Below are 16282 nucleotides of genomic sequence, written 5' to 3' on the forward strand. Positions count from 1 at the left end.
TTTACCCCAGCTCTGGTTGCTCATGTGGTTTTCGGTTCGAAAACGAGGCGTGTATCTTAAAAATAAAAAAATTTTTGAAGCGTAAGTTGTTGGTCGCTTTAAGTCTAATTAAAAATAAAGTAAAAATGGAGCAAAAACAAAGTTGGACACTTAACACTTTGGGTGTCTTCAGAGGTGTAAAAAGGGGGGTCCAAGCTTATGTGTACTCATAAAAAAATGCGGTGTGCGGGGGGTTTGTGCCTGTATATATAACAAAAATTCATGAGGTGGCCGAGGAAGAGGTGGTGAGCTGTAAACTCATAAACAAGGTGTAGGCCTTTCTTATGAGATGGTTGGTAACAATACTGTGAATAATATTAACACGCCTAAGAGGGTTGGTCCGTGACGAAGTACTAATAAGTTGGTGAAGATTATGAATGACAGGTTCTATGATTTGCCTTGTCCTGTAAACTTAAACGCTTGGTGAAGGTTTGGCTCTATACTAGGCTTGTGCCTAATTATCCAACTTCTAAGGGGTCTTTTATTGTCAACTCATTATACTGCTCATGAAGACATGGCATTCGATTCTGTAGTACATATTATGCGTAATGTGGAAAAAGGATGAATGTTGCGTAATATTCATGCAAATGGGTCCTCTATGTTTTTTATCTGTATTTATGCGCACATTGCTCGTGGGCTGTATTATGGGTCTTATTTAGATAAGACAGTGTGGTATTTTGGGGTGCATTTGTTTTTGTTAACTATGGCGGAGGCTTTCCTCGGTTACACTTTGCCTTGGGGGCAAATGTCATATTGGGGGGCTACTGTTATTACTAATATACTTAGAGTGATCCCCGTAGTAGGAGAGAGTATGCTCCGCTATGTATGAGGGGGTTGGACCGTGTGTAATGCAACTCTAAAGCGGTTTTATACTTTACACTTTCTCTTACCGTTTGTGATAGTGGCGGTTGTTTTTTTACACCTGTTTTTTTTACATGAGAAAGGGAGTAATAACCCTTTGGGTATTGAAAGAGGTACTATGTGTGTGCCCTTCCACCCCTTCTATACTATTAAAGATCTTTTTGGTTATGTTTGCTTTAGGTTCTTTTTTATATATTTAGTGTGTGTGGATCCTGAGCTGTTAGGGAATCATTTAAACTATTGGCCTGCTAATCCTATAAAAACGCCAATCCATGTTCAGCCTGAGTGGTATTTTATGTTTGCTTATGCAATCCTTCGTTCAATTCCTCATAAAGCGGGGGGGGTATATGTTATGTTTTTGTCGATTGTAGTATTATACCTAATTCCTAGTCTTCACAGAGGTAAGTATCGAAGTTTATGTTTTTACCCGTTTAATCAAGTAGTGTTTTGAGTGTTGGTTGGTAGGTTTATTAGGTTAACATGGATTGGTGCTCGCCCAGTGCGGGAGCCTTATATCATTTTGGGGCAGTGTCTTTCAGTCATTTATTTCTCTAGGTTGTTATTAAACCCTCTTTCTTTGTGGGTGTGGGACAAGCTGCTTGAATACCCTAAATTCTGTAGGAGTCGTCCTGTAGACCTGAAATGGTTTAAGTTTTTAGCTTATTTCAAGTTATTAAAATTAGTAAATCGCGAAAGTAGCGCACGTGAGTGGGCTAATAAGTGTAGAAAAATATAAATATGTCTTTTTACGGGAGTCGATATTTTGGTGATATTGTCCATGGGGAACTAGGGAAAGACCTGTTCCGGTACCATGGTTTTGTGATGATAGTAGCAGTGGCTGTGTTGGTCTTTGTTATATATATAGGATGCGTAATCCTTCTTACTAAATTTTCTTATCGCCATTTCTTGAACCGTCAACGATTAGAATTTTGATGGACTATTGTGCCAATGTTGATGTTAGTAGGGTTGTGGTTTCCTTCTATAATTAACCTATATTATATAGAAGAAGTAAAACGGCCCCGGTGAAATTTTAAGGCGATTGGGAAACAATGGTACTGATCTTACGAATTTTGTCGCAATTTAGACACTCCAAGCTCTAGAGAAAGCGCTGAAAGAATTTCGTGTTATACAATTGATTCTTACATAGAAGACCAGCAGGAGACATTTAGAAAAGGAGGGTATCGTTTGTTGGATGTTGATAACCGGATGGTGGCTCCAGCAGATGTGCAAATAACTGCTTTTGTAAGAAGGTCTGATGTGCTCCATTCGTTTGCACTCCCTAAGTTACTAATTAAAGTAGATGCCATCCCAGGTCGAATTAATCGGCTTCCTATAAAAGCTTCCCAGTGTAGAATTATTTACGGGCAGTGTTCTGAAATTTGCGGGGTTAACCATAGATTTATACCGATTGTGATTGAGTTTATTCCTGAGAAATATTTTGTCATATGGTTGGAAGCTCTTAACTAAAATAAAAAATAAGCTAAAGCTTTTAAGAAGCGTTAAACTTTTAATTTAATGAACTTGTACAATGGGCAAGTAGCTTTTAGTGATAAGGTGGTCTAATATTAGGATATAGGGCTCATGCCCCTAAGGCGCCGTGAGTAGTGGCTCTTATCTTTGTGAGAGCTGGCAGAGCTAATGCGTTTGATTTAGGATCAATTCATAAGTATATATACTTGCTTTCATGGCACAAGCTGGCAGACCTAATGCATACGATTTAAGCTCGTCTTATAAGATATACTCTTGTTTGTGTGTGAATTACAAAGCTAAGCCCAGTCTCATTATGGTTAGTGTCGAGTGTCTATTTAAGACTCTAAGGAGAGTAGCTGTTTTCTTTGGAGCCTCTATCCTATTAAGCCTTTGTCAAGTGTCAGCGGACTCTTTTACTCCCTTGGGGTCGACTAAGGCTGCACTGGTGGACTGAGTAGGCGTGGTTGTTGGTGTTATCCCTTTTGTAGGGGTGCTTCTCGCTGTGGGCTTCTATACTTTGTTGGAACGTAAAATTTTGGCTATCATTATAATCCGAAAGGGTCCATCCAAGGTGAGTTATATAGGGATCTTGCAGCCTTTTAGTGACGCAGGTAAGTTGTTATGTAAAGAGTTTATTGTGCCTACACGTGCTAACGTAGGGCCCTTCATTTTGGCTCCTGCACTAATATTAACTATCAGTTTACTTGGATGGCTTTTATACCCGTATAAGTCGGCTGAAGTGTTTTATGTTTTCGGGGTGATTCTGTTTATAGTTATTACTAGAGTCAGGGTTTACGGGGTAATAATATCCGGATGGGCTTCTAACTCTAAATACTCTTTGCTAGGTGCAGTTCGTGCGATGGCGCAAAGAATTTCTTATGAGATCCCTATAGGATTTATCTTCTTTTGTGTGGTGCTGTGCTCGGGTGTGTTTATGTTTCAAGAAATTAGGGTGTTCCAACAAAGGTCCTTTTTTTTCTTTTTTCCTTTGTGCGTAGTTATAGTTGTCTGAATGCTGTGTATGCTAGCTGAAACTAATCGGGCGCCATTTGATTTTGTGGAAGGAGAGTCGGAATTAGTGTCAGGATACAACGTGGAGTACAGCGGAGGGGGGTTTGCAGTTATATTTATTGCGGAGTACTCTAGTATTCTTCTCAGAAGGGTTATAAGGGCGGCGATATTTTTCGGGGGAAATGAAGCGTTGATCGGGGTCTTTATGATGGCTTTTGCGGTCTTCTTTGTGGTTATTCGTGCTTCTTTACCTCGTTTACGTTATGATAAGTTAATGAGTTTGTGTTGGACTGTTCTTCTATGTGTCATACTTATGGCTAGTGTGTGTGTAGTAGTTCTAGTTAGGGTGTATGTAAGATAATATAAACTAGTATAATTCATTTACACTGAATGTGTCAGATAAAGTCTGTCTTACTTATGGTTAAAAGGTTGGCAATTAGACTTATTGCATTGATTATTATAAAAAACCTAAATATGAGTGTCATTGGGTTAAGCGTTCTAACTATTCTAAGTATGGGCGCCACAAGAGTCGCGATAGGGGGGGTAGAGTTGAACGGGTTGTACACCACAGACTTTGTAATAGGGTTAATGGTTACACTAACTCTATTTGTAGCAATTCTTTCCTACCTAAGGAGGGTTAAGATCCACCGGAAAGCAAGATTTAATTTAATAATTATCAGAATCAGCCTAATTTTAGTGATAAGATTCAGGGTGAGGAGGTTCTTTCTTTTTTTTTTTTTTTTTGAAAGTGTGCTAGCCCCTCTGTTGTTATTAATTGTAGGCTGAGGCTATCAGCCAGAGCGTTTACAGGCAGGGGGGTATATAGTAATCTATACGGTGTTCGGATCTCTTTTTTTCTTATGGGGGGTAAGAGAACTCTATATTAGAGGGTTGAGGAGGAGGATAAGTTCTGTGGTAAGGCTAGTAAAAAAAAGGGGAATGAGATTGTGATGGCTATACATTCTAGGGTTTCTTATCAAGCTACCAATATATCCATTTCACCTGTGACTACCTAAGGCTCACGTAGAGGCCCCAGTAGCCGGTTCGATGCTATTGGCCGGGGTGGTACTAAAATTAGGAGGGTACGGGCTGCTTCGATTTATAATAGTTATACAAATAAGGCTTAGAAGCGTTTTTTTTGTGCTGCTACTAGTGGTGAACTTGGCAGGAGGTGTCTACGCAGGATTAGCGTGTGTACGGCAAGTGGACCTAAAATGTTTGGTAGCATATTCCTCTGTAGCGCATATGAGGCTTGTGCTATTAGGAGTGCTTAGCAACACGGTATTAGGGGTAGTGGGGGCCATTATTATTATGATCGGGCATGGGTTGTGTTCATCAGGTTTGTTCAGGTATGTGAATGCTATCTATAAGATGAGGCACTCGCGTCTGCTAGTAATAAATAAAGGGGGCTTGTTAGTCTGCCCAAGTCTAGTCTTAATGTGTTTCCTGTTAAGATCAAGCAACATAGCAGCCCCTCCTAGTCTAAACTTATTTGGGGAAATCCTCGTTTTCGGCGTGGGAGGGTGAATAAGTGGAGTGTTCCTGCTTATCCTGGGTCTGATAAGCTTTATTAGGGCATGTTTTAGACTATACCTATATGGAAGTTGTTGTCACGGGAAGGGGGTGTCACACAGGGAGTCCTTAAACTTGAGAAGAGTTTGTGATGTTTTTGTTCTGGCGGCTCATTGGATACCGCTGAACTTTATGTTTATGTTTATACCCTAAACAATGAATCGTAATCCTTATTCTCGTTACTATGTACCAGGTCCAAGTCCGTGGCCCTTTTTTGTGGCTATCTCGGCAAACGGAATAGCGGTAGGGTTAATTTTGTGACTGCATCGAACTCCCAGATTTCTATTAATAGGAATGAGGTTGGGGTGTATACTATTGAGAACTTTTAGATGATGGCGAGACTTAATTCGTGAGGGAGATATTGGGTTTCATACTCGCTTCGTAATCAAGAGATTTCGTGATGGAGTTGCCCTTTTTATTCTGTCTGAAGTAATGTTCTTCTTTTCTTTTTTTTGGACTTTCTTCCATAATGCCTTAAGACCCTCGTGTGAACTAGGGATGCGATGACCCCCTCCAGGGATCCGCACGCCAAACCCGTCGTCGACAAGGCTGTTCGAGACAGGTCTTTTAATTAGGAGGGGGTTATTCGTAACTCAAGCCCATAAGAGAATGCGTTTGAAGGATTATGATGTTGGGCCATTTATTGGCCTAGTGGTAACAATTTTATGTGGGACTGTGTTCTTCCTAGTGCAACTTCGAGAATACTACTGAAACTCATACACTATTGCAGATAGGGTGTATGGAAGAGTGTTTTATTTACTAACTGGGTTTCATGGAATGCACGTAGTTGTGGGGACTCTTTGACTAATGGTGAGGTTAGTCCGACTATGGCGTGGGGAGTTTTCCAGTCAACGGCACTTTGGTTTTGAGGCTTGCATTTGGTACTGACACTTCGTAGATGTGGTATGGGTAGCATTATGATGTTTAGTATATGTGTGGTTTGGAGGATGGTTATACATGTGGTGGTTCAAAATATGAGACGGGGACGTCTATACGTTTAAGTACCCAGACGCAAAGCCTTCGTGGTATGCGTACATTCAAGAAGAGCATGCTCCGTCCTGATATAAGATTCCTGACCATTTAAAAGGTTAAAAATAGGAGTCATACAGACTAGTTAAACAGTTTTGATTTGAAATCAAGTACCAAAGCGATTCCAAGCGCTTACTAGTCTGAGTAAAGTAGTCTAATTAAGGACAGAAGACCTATGATTTTCAAGTGTTATAAGTAACCTTTACTTGAAATGGTAAGCTTTGTGGTAAGACCTATAAAATTAGTGAGATTAGGGGTAATATTGATCGGGACAATTCTTAGGGTTAGAAGAGAAGAGATAGTAGGGGTGTGACTCGGTTTAGAGCTAAATCTGTATGGATTTCTTGTAATTATAAACCCTGATGGTCACTATAGTCCTGAGCCCTGTGTAAAATATTTTGTGGTACAAAGAACGGGGTCAATTCTGATACTAGTGGGTTTTGTAACCTTGATAGAGCAGCACGTAGTGAGAGGGCTGGTGATAAGGGGGGCGGGTACAGTGTTAAAATCTGGCGTTTTCCCGCTACATTCGTGGGTCCCTTCAATTATTAAGAACAGCAGATGGTTAGCAAGAGGGTTAATATTAACTTGGCAAAAAGTCGCCCCCCTTGTCTTTTTATCAATAATTATACCCTCTAAGGGGTTGTGAGTAGTAATTGTATTGATAGCTGGAATTGGGGCAGTAGGGGGCCTTAACCAGAATTCAGTACGAGTAATAAGCGCGTACTCGTCGTTTGTGCATACATCATGAATGCTGTTAGGGCTCACATGGTCAAGAGTAGTCTTTGTAGGGTATTTTGCAGTTTACTCGCTGTCGGTAGGGCTGTTTTTTTATGGGTGCTCAATAATAAACAAAACAAGAATGGGCGGTCAGATTAGTAGAGCCGCGAGGGGTATAGGGTTACTGATACTGATGGGGATGCCTCCTTTCCTTGGCTTTCTAGCGAAAGTATTGGTGTTTCTAATGAGAGGAAGGGCTGTAATCGTGGCTTGTATTATAGGTTCAGTAATCAGGCTAAAATTCTACATTGACTTTTTTTATAGGATAGTAATAAAAAGGTTAGTAGACAAAAACAAAGCAGAATTCAAGATTATGTGGAGGATAGTGATCGGGGCTAACCTAGCAGGGGGGGCATTGATCTTGGTGAGATTTATTTAGAAACTGCTTTTAGGCCAGGGGCGTTTTGATTTCGGCTCAAAAAGAGTGGGTAAAACCACAAAAGTATGATAAAAAGGTAATTTAAAATAAAATATTTTGTTTCAAACATAACTATAGGTAGTTGTTACCTCCTTTTTGTAGAATGGTACTTTAAAAAAAAGGATTGGTTTGCATCTAATTATTAAGCCTAGGTTTTCATTCTTAAGTGAGGAAGTTAATTAACATAATAGGGCTGCTAACTTTGTTATAAATGGCTTGTACCATTTTTCCTTATAAAAAAGTAGTTTAATTTAAGAACGATAGGTTGTGGGGCTATTAGTGGTGTCAACCCTTTTTTAGCTAGATATAGTTTAAAATAAAATATTGGCTTTGGGAGCTAAAGACACTTCCATAAGTTTTCTAGAAGAATGGTTATGGGGTTAAGAGTTGCGTTTGTCTGCATTGTGTCTTTTTTGTTTACGGGGTTATTTATGCTACTAAGGGAAAAGCGGGGTCTAGACCGAGAAAAGTGCAGTCCATATGAGTGTGGATTTGAGCCTATTGGAAGAGCTCGGAGGCCCTTTTCTATCCGATTCTTTCTAGTAGCAGTTTTGTTCGTCGTGTTTGATGTAGAGGTAGTGCTGTTAATACCTTTTGCCTACATGTTCTTTTACGGTAAGAGAGTGTTAGGGATTTTGTCCTCAAGGGGTTTCCTTCTTATCTTGTTTGGGGGTCTCTACCACGAATATCGTGAGGGGTCTTTGGAATGAGTAGGTTAATACTAGAAGTGGCATTTATGCGAAACGAATTTTGATGAGAGGTGATTGTAAGAGGCTTACTTTTGCTGTTGGAAGTGTATTGTGTGTACCTGTGGTTTTCACGTCGAGAGTGCTTCTTAAGGAAGTATGGGACCAATGAAAGTTCTCAAGGATCTAATAGAAGGTTTGAAAAGGCATATCTTACTATAGCGTATAGGGAAAAAAATATTAAGAGGCTAAAATCTAGTGCGGCTCTAAGGGCTAATAAGGCTAGATGATTGGCTTCTAAGTAAGGATAAATAAAATGATAAAAATACTAAAAAAGGAAGAAGTAGGGGGTTATGGAGAAGTGGAGTCCTGGTGACGTCGATGGCTGTGATCAACAAATCACAAAGATATTGGAACCCTTTATCTGTATAGCGGAGTCTGAGGAGGGTTGTTTGGAGCAAGGTTGAGGTTAATGATCCGAATGCAACTGGGGCATCCTGGAGCAGTGTTCTTAAAAAGAGATTGATTCTATAATGTGGTGGTTACAACGCATGCCTTAATAATAATTTTTTTTGCTGTGATACCTATCTTAATTGGAGCTTTCGGTAATTGGTTGATTCCTCTGCTAGTAGGAGGTAAAGATATAATTTACCCGCGAATAAACAACTTAAGTTATTGACTATCTCCTAATGCACTATATTTACTAATACTGTCCTTTAGAACGGATAAAGGAGTTGGTGCTGGATGAACTATTTACCCCCCTTTATCTGTGTACCCCTATCATAGGGGCCCTAGGATGGATGTTCTTATTGTGTCACTACATCTAGCTGGGCTCAGCTCTCTAGTGGGGGCTATTAACTTTGCTAGGACCAATAAAAATATGCCAGTGTTAGAAATGAAAGGAGAACGAGCGGAGCTTTATGTTTTAAGGATTAGAGTTACTGCAGTTCTTTTAATTATTTCAATTCCGGTTCTAGGAGGGGGCATCACAATAATCTTGTTTGACCGAAACTTTAACACAACTTTTTTCGATCCCGCAGGAGGGGGGGACCCCGTTTTGTTCCAACATTTGTTTTGATTTTTTGGGCATCCGGAAGTGTATATTCTTATTCTACCTGCCTTTGGTGTGATATCAAAAGTAATTATGCATTGCTCTGGAAAAGAAGCGGTTTTTGGTCTAATTGGGATAGTATATACGCAATAATCGGAATTGGAGGGTTAGGGTGTATGGTGTGGGCTCACCACATGTTTACCGTAGGTCTTAATGTTGATACTCGAGGCTATTTTTCTACCGCAACTATAGTAATCGCTGTTCCAACAGGGGTGAAAGTATTCAGATGACTGGCAACTATAGCAGGAAGAAAATTCAAAATAAAGCCTGCCGCCTACTGAAGTACTGGGTTTCTGTTTTTATTCACCGTGGGAGGGCTAACAGGGGTCTTACTGTCTAGGGCTTCTATGGATGTGTCTCTACACGACACATATTATGTGGTGGCTCATTTCCATTATGTGCTAAGAATAGGGGCGGTGTTTGGGGTGTTCTGTGGTCTTAACCATTGGTTGCCAAATTTTGTTGGAGTATGCTTTAATAAGAAATGGAGGAAAGCCCATTTTATAGCAATATTTTTTGGGGTAAATACTACCTTCTTTCCTCAGCATTTCTTAGGCCTAAGAGGAATGCCTCGACGGTATATAGACTACGCTGATATTTATGCTCACTGACATTGGGTGTCTTCTTATGGGTCCGCTGTGTCTTTTGGGTCTCTAATATATTTTAAGTTCCTTCTATGAGAGGCTCTAGTAAGCCAGCGAGGGGTTGTATTTAGTGGGGGTTTATGTGGTGAAATAGACTGAGCAGGTACCCGAGACCTTTATCCAGGAAGGAAGCATGTTTATAGCCAATTGCCATTTGTGTGAACTAACCCTTATAACACGTGTATCACTTATATTTATAAGAAATCGCGTAATCAATAATTTAAAGTCATGTTAATAGATGTTTTTTCTAGATTTGATGCTCACAGCTATAACTTAATTTGGTTGTCTATGCCGTTATGGTTGCTGTCTTCTATAGTGCCAATAACCGTGCTATTTAGAGACGTGTACACTAAGGGTAGAAGTACGAGCTCTTTTCGGAGTTTGGTGCTATCCTTTACTTATTCGATGATTCGATTGAACGGAAAGGGACTAAAGCTATCTGGGTTTCCTCTAGTAATAAGGGGTCTGTTCATGATAATTCTGATACTAAATCTGTCTGGAAACTTTCCATTCTTTTTCCCTGTAAGAGGGCAGTTTGTGTTCGGGTTCTCCTTTGCTTTGTCTATTTGAACTTGTTTAGTTTTATCTAGTCTTTTATGCAGATTTGAGCAGGGGTTGATGAGTCTCGTTCCAACAGGTTGCCCGTTAATCCTTGTGCCTTTTATAGTAGTGGTTGAGCTAATTAGTGGCATACTTCGCCCTTTAACATTAGTTTTACGTCTGACACTAAATCTGGGAGCTGGTAAAGTAATTCTAACTATATGCAGGAGAGAGTTAGTAGTTAGCTGGTTAAATAGCAGAAGGCTGCTTACAGGAGTTGGGGGTATTAAAGGGTTAATAATGGGCGGAGGTGTTTTTGGAGCCGCTGAAGTTGCAATCGCGTGTATTCAGTGTTATATTTTTTGTGTCTTATTGTGTCTCTATACGGAGGATCATAGAAGGTAGGTAGTTTTAAAAGCTTTGCTGAAGCGACGGCCTTGTAAGTCGTAGAAAACTATGTGTTTTAAAGCTATGATTTGAATAAAATTCCTAGGAGTTTTCTTAATAAGTATAGGCTGTTTTGTAATCTTCCGTATAAACAAACACCTTTTGTGTTTATTTGTAGGGCTTGAAATAATAAGACTAGGCTTATTGTTTGTAACCCATGTGTTTCTAATAAATCAGTTTTGGTTAATTTTACTAATTCTATGTTTAGCTGTTTGCGAAGCCAGAATTTGCTTGGCCCTTCTGGTTATGGTGATGCGACTATGCGGAGACGATTTGATGTCAAGGTTACTAAGAGATGGCTCGTAAAAATAGTATCATACAATTAAAAAGTAACTTAGGGTTACTTTTACTGATTCTGATTGGATACTTATTTATTCTTAGAGGGAGGACCTTTGGAAAAGCTTATTTATTGGAAGTTACTGTTTGAGAGAGTAATTGTCTCTCATTTAGCTTCAGAGTTCTACTAGATAGCGTAAGAATAGTCTTTGTTGGGACGGTTTTGGTAATTAGAGGAAGTGTAGCAACCTACTGCAAGTGGTATATAGCTGGAGAGCCATACTACAAGCGGTTTATGGGATTAGTATGGTTGTTTGTGCTGTCTATAGTGTTTATAATCTTAGTTCCTAATTTAGTAATACTTTTAATTGGTTGAGACGGGCTAGGGCTCACCTCATTCCTATTAGTGGCTTATTACCAGAACAATAAGAGGTTATCTGCGGCTATGTTGACAGCTTTGACTAATCGAATTGGGGATGTTTTTGTACTTTTTAGAGTTTCTATTTTTTTAAGAGAAGGGGGGTGGTTAATTTATATATACCACCCAGTGCAGACATGGGTTAATTTAGGGTTTGTGGTAGTTCTTGCAGGTATAACTAAAAGCGCACAAATGCCGTTTTGCGCATGGCTACCTGCTGCCATGGCGGCACCCACACCGGTCTCCTCTTTGGTGCATTCTTCGACATTGGTGACAGCTGGGGTTTATTTGATTCTTCGCTCTTTTTATATTATCAGAGCTAATCCCTTTGTGACTCAAATACTTATAGTCTTAAGACTATTTACTCTAATATTAGCGGGGTCAAGGGCTGTGTTTGCGTTTGACCTAAAAAAGGTAATCGCACTCTCGACTTTGAGGCAGTTAAGGTTAATAATATTCTCGATTTCAATCCTTCTTCCGTCTGTAGCTTTTTTTCATTTAGTAACCCATGCGGTATTTAAAGCTTTGTTGTTTCTAGGCGCAGGGGGTGTTATTCATAGAAACCAAAGAATCCAAGATATCCGGGGGTTAAGAAGCTTGTGGCAAGGATTACCGGTAAGAATGGGTGCAATAACGGTTGCAATTGTGTCCTTGAGAGGGGCCCCGTTTATAAGAGGGTTTTTCTCTAAAGACCTAATAATTGAGCTAAGAATGATAGACAGAAGAATAACTTATGGGTGCTATTTATTAGAGCTAACAGGTTTAATCTTCACTTCTTTTTATAGGGCACGGATTGTATTTAGAGTAATACTTGGGTCTAATTACGTTAATAGCAGAAGTTTGCGGATTAATGAGCACTTAAATATACAAACTCCTTTTCTTAGCCTGTATATTGGGGCTATTATCTTAGGAGGGGTATTAGGGAGGAAAATAGAGAGGTTTGGGTTTGTAGTAGTTCTTGAGAAATATGAGAGAGTCAGAGTATTTCTTATTCCCTTTGTAGGGTTAATTTTGTGATGAGGAGTGCTTAGAAAATTAGGGTCTAAGCCTTGGTCGTCAGCCAAACTATTAAGATTCTTTTTGAGAATGTGGCTCATAGAGAGGCTAACCTCCCACCCCAGAAAAATGGCCTTCTTTAAGGGGTCCAGGATGGTAGCTCAAAGTCTGGATCAAGGTTGACTAGAGCTATTGGGCCCTCAAGGTGCCCATAAGGGACTAGGTCAACTCAGCTGTTTGAATGAAATTGTTCAGAAAAATTATTTTACCTACCAGCTGGTAGTATGAGGGCTGGTGGTAGCGGGGGGCGTAAGCTTAATTATGTTTATATAATGAGAGTTATAGTCATATGTGTAATTTTGATGGCTGTGTTTTCGATTGTCTTAATTGCCAAGCAACCTATTTCTTTAGGGCTAGTGCTATTGAGGGGGTCTATAATTGCATGTGTGGAGGTTGCACTGGAGGTTAGAAGGTTGTTAGGGTTCTTATTGTTCCTAACTTACGTTAGGGGTGTAATAGTCCTGTTCTTGTATGTTTTAAGGATCTACCCCAATGAAGTGTATCGTTTTAATCTAGAGTTTATGGTTCTCGTCAGAAGGTGTTGTGCCAGAGCGGTCCTTATGGGTCTTATGAATTACGAGTACAGAGAAATTAGCGGGTCTTTGTTTCTAAGTTTCATGGCTGAAAGAAGCGGGTTAAGGTTATATATCCTAATAGCTGGTGTGTTACTGTTTGTAATATTAGTGGTGTCGTATTTGTGCATAAAAACCATGGTGCCTTTACGAAGAGTAAAATAAACCTAAAATAGAAGATACAGTAGCTTAATTAAAGCGTCTCATTGAAAATGAGGAAGATGGATACTTTAGTACCTTGTGTCAAATCTGTAGGAGGGTTTGATTATGGCCCTAAATTTATGGGCAAAATGCTTCTCATGATTCTAAATGCGGGCTTGAACAAATTAAGTGCAAGTTCAACATCAGTGGGGAAAATTGGTTAATAAAGGAAACTTTAACCCAGCTTTTTGACAAATTCGGGGTCAATTGATGAATGCCAGCAGCCGCGGTTAGATTCAGTTCGAATATAAATTTAAGCGGATTGGTTAGAGTCAATGTTGTGTTATAAAACTATAAAAAAACTATAGGTGCAGTGTAATGTTAACGGTTTTTTGTGGTTATATTCCTAAAGTTTTAGTGAGCTTCTAACGAATCTATGAAGTGAAACCAGGATTAGATACCCTGTTATCCATAGTTTAAAACAAAAGTTCCTCTTAACTAAACATTTGGTTGTCAAAGAGAAATAAATAGGCGGTGTCTGAGATAGAAAACAGGGGATCCTGGGTGTTAAAGGATAACCCACCTACATTTGAGCCTTGTCTTATTAGTGCGTGTGTATGGTTGTTTACTCTAATATGGTGAGTGTCCGGGTAAAATTTTTGGTTATTACTGAAGCTAACTCTTATTTTACTTGCTGAGTTCGGTAAGGTAAGTTACTTTTAGTTAGGTGCAGCTACTAGAATTGGCTATATGCCCATGTAGCACAACTTCAAAAATAATTCAGATTGACATGCAGCTTATGACAAGGTTAATCTGGGATACAGATGTAACTTAAGCAATAATTCAAAGATTGAGCTACTAAAAGGTAGCTCAACTAAGTAGACAAATAAGATAAGAAAACTTGCCTTTGAAGAAGGACTTGTAAGTAAGGGTTAAAAATAAAATTACCCTGAATACAATCAGATGAGTACTAATCGCCCGTCGCTCGCGGGGAAACCTGTGAAAAGTCGTAACAAGGTAGCAGTAACGGAAGTTGCTGCTAGGCTATAATATGCATATATAGTAAATAATATTATATTTGCCTTCCAAGCAAAAGTTCTAATGAAATTAGTGTATGCTGGCCAAATAGTTTAAGCTAAAACGTTGAGCTGTTAATTCAAAATCGCAGTAATTTGCTTTGGCTTGCTTAAGTAGTTTAGGGAAAACATAAGATTTTCATTCTTAAGTCAGATAGTATTTCTCTTAAGTTGTGCTTAGTAGTTAATGTTAATATAACTGAGAACTGCAAATTCTCCATAGTCTAGTTAGGCCTAAGCTTAGTGCCACGTGGGGGATGATCCAGTTGCTTTGATGAAGCAAAGTTCAAAAGTAGTTTTTTGGCACTTAGAACTTCGAAGCGTTATAAAGAAAAATTGTAGTAAGTAGGGCTTTGATTCCTAAAGAAAAAGTTAATCTTCTTCTTCATAAATAAGTTAAAAGTAGTTAATATATAACTTAGAATTGTCAGTTCTAGATTCCTCTTACTGAGGCTTTTTATAATTTATCTTTTTTAAAGAGACGTGCATAATTGTTTTGTGAAAAGTGCACTTGAATTAAAATAGTATAAATAAATTTTAGTACCTTTTGCATAAGGGTTTTTCAAGACAAGTTTAAGAATTTAATTTTCCCGAATAAAAGAGAGTTATTTTTTTGAGTTAAGAAATCGTGGCAGAGATTTAATTAAACTAAAGAATAGCGGCTAGATACTATTCGCGCTTTTAGATATCTGGTTGGCTTAAAAAGATGTGTAAGCATTTTCCTTAACTATTTAAGGGGTAAAATTTTTTGGGTTAAGCTGAAAAATACTAAAATTGATGTTAAAAAAAAATTGGGTTTCTATAGGCTTTAAACTGGCTATTAGATATTAGTGTATTTTAACTAAAACCAGATGGGGAAAAAAGATTAATTGGGTTATTCATTTACTTTAAAATAAGCCTATGGTTGTAGGACCAGTGACTATGATAAAAACGAGTAAAAATATTATTTATTTGGTATTACTATTTTGTTTTACCTTAAAAAACTAAAGGCTAAATAAAAGTTTTTAAACGAATTCGGCAAACTAAACTTCTCGACTGTTTAACAAAAACATTTCCTTTTGATGTAAGTAAAAGGTAGTCCCTGCCCAGTGCAACTAGAGTAATGTTTGTTGTAAACGGCGGCGTTAACGTGAGCGTCCTAAGGTAGCGCGATAATTTGCCTTTCAATTGAAGGATGGTATGAAAGGGTTAACGAAGAAGGTGCTGTGTCTGAAAATTTAATTTAAACTAACTTTAAGGTGAAGAGGCCTTTATGTAAAAGAAGGACGACAAGACCCTATGAAGCTTTATCTTAATTGGAGTTTTTGGCTCTTATACGATTTTGATGGGAGATCAGTGAAAATAAGTCTTTCACTATTATATAAATCTAACTCGTATTTCCTAACTTTATATGTGTGGCTAGCTACTCTAGGGATAACAGCGCAATTTCTCCCGAAAGATGGTATTGGAGGGGAAGATTGCGACCTCGATGTTGGCTTTAGATATCCTAGAGGCGTAGAAGCTTCTAATGGTGGGTCTGTTCGCCCTTTAAAATCTAACATGAGCTGAGTTCAGAACGGCGTGAGCTAGTTCAGTTTCTATCCTCTTTTAAAAATGAGCTAATTTTGTACGAAAGGACTTTTTCGCTAAAGCAACGCTTTGCCCTGGCTCTGTCATTGCTTAAATAATGCTACGCAATAAACTGATTAGTTTATAAAAAGGGTTGCCTTTTATGAAGCTGAAGGCCAATTAGTGGCGGTAGGGCGTGTCGTTGGTTCTTGTTAAAATTAGTATTGCTATTTTATTAAAAAATAGGGTTAAAACGGGTTGCAAATTAGGTAAAAAATAAAACAGTCTATTAATGCAGCCAAAAAGCAGCAATCACCCACCTAAAGAATAAAACAAGGGTTCTAAAAAGGCGGTGTGTAATGGATTTGTGCTAGTAACAGACAAAAAAAAAACCAAACACTGTGGAAACCCTTAAGAATGAGGTTTTATAGTGTACCGCATTTCCTGTTACCGGCCGGTACAGTGACCGCAAGGCCTGTTCTCCTGTCCTTTTACACGGAAACCCTGTTGCTGATGCATGTAAAAAGCCCTTAGTTAAGATAACTTATAAGTCAAAGTAAAACTTAATTTTACTTGACATTGTGTAT

At 38.7% G+C, this 16282-nt stretch overlaps 2 protein-coding genes across 2 annotated transcripts; both read left to right on the forward strand.

The window, feature by feature from the left end:
- Window positions 1-5109: 5109 nt before the first annotated feature.
- Window positions 5110-6045, forward strand: LOC134703072 (cytochrome c oxidase subunit 3-like). The gene is given in 1 exon segment (XM_063563443.1): window positions 5110-6045. A coding segment is annotated over 1 exon segment (936 nt).
- A 148-nt stretch (window positions 6046-6193) lies between these two features.
- LOC134703071 (NADH-ubiquinone oxidoreductase chain 2-like) lies at window positions 6194-7141 on the forward strand. Its single transcript, XM_063563442.1, is given in 1 exon segment — window positions 6194-7141. A coding segment is annotated over 1 exon segment (948 nt).
- The last annotated feature ends 9141 nt before the right edge of the window (window positions 7142-16282 follow it).

The sequence above is a fragment of the Mytilus trossulus genome, unplaced genomic scaffold (genome assembly GCF_036588685.1).
Source record: "Mytilus trossulus isolate FHL-02 unplaced genomic scaffold, PNRI_Mtr1.1.1.hap1 h1tg000824l__unscaffolded, whole genome shotgun sequence".
Classification (NCBI taxonomy): Eukaryota; Metazoa; Mollusca; class Bivalvia; order Mytilida; family Mytilidae; genus Mytilus; species Mytilus trossulus.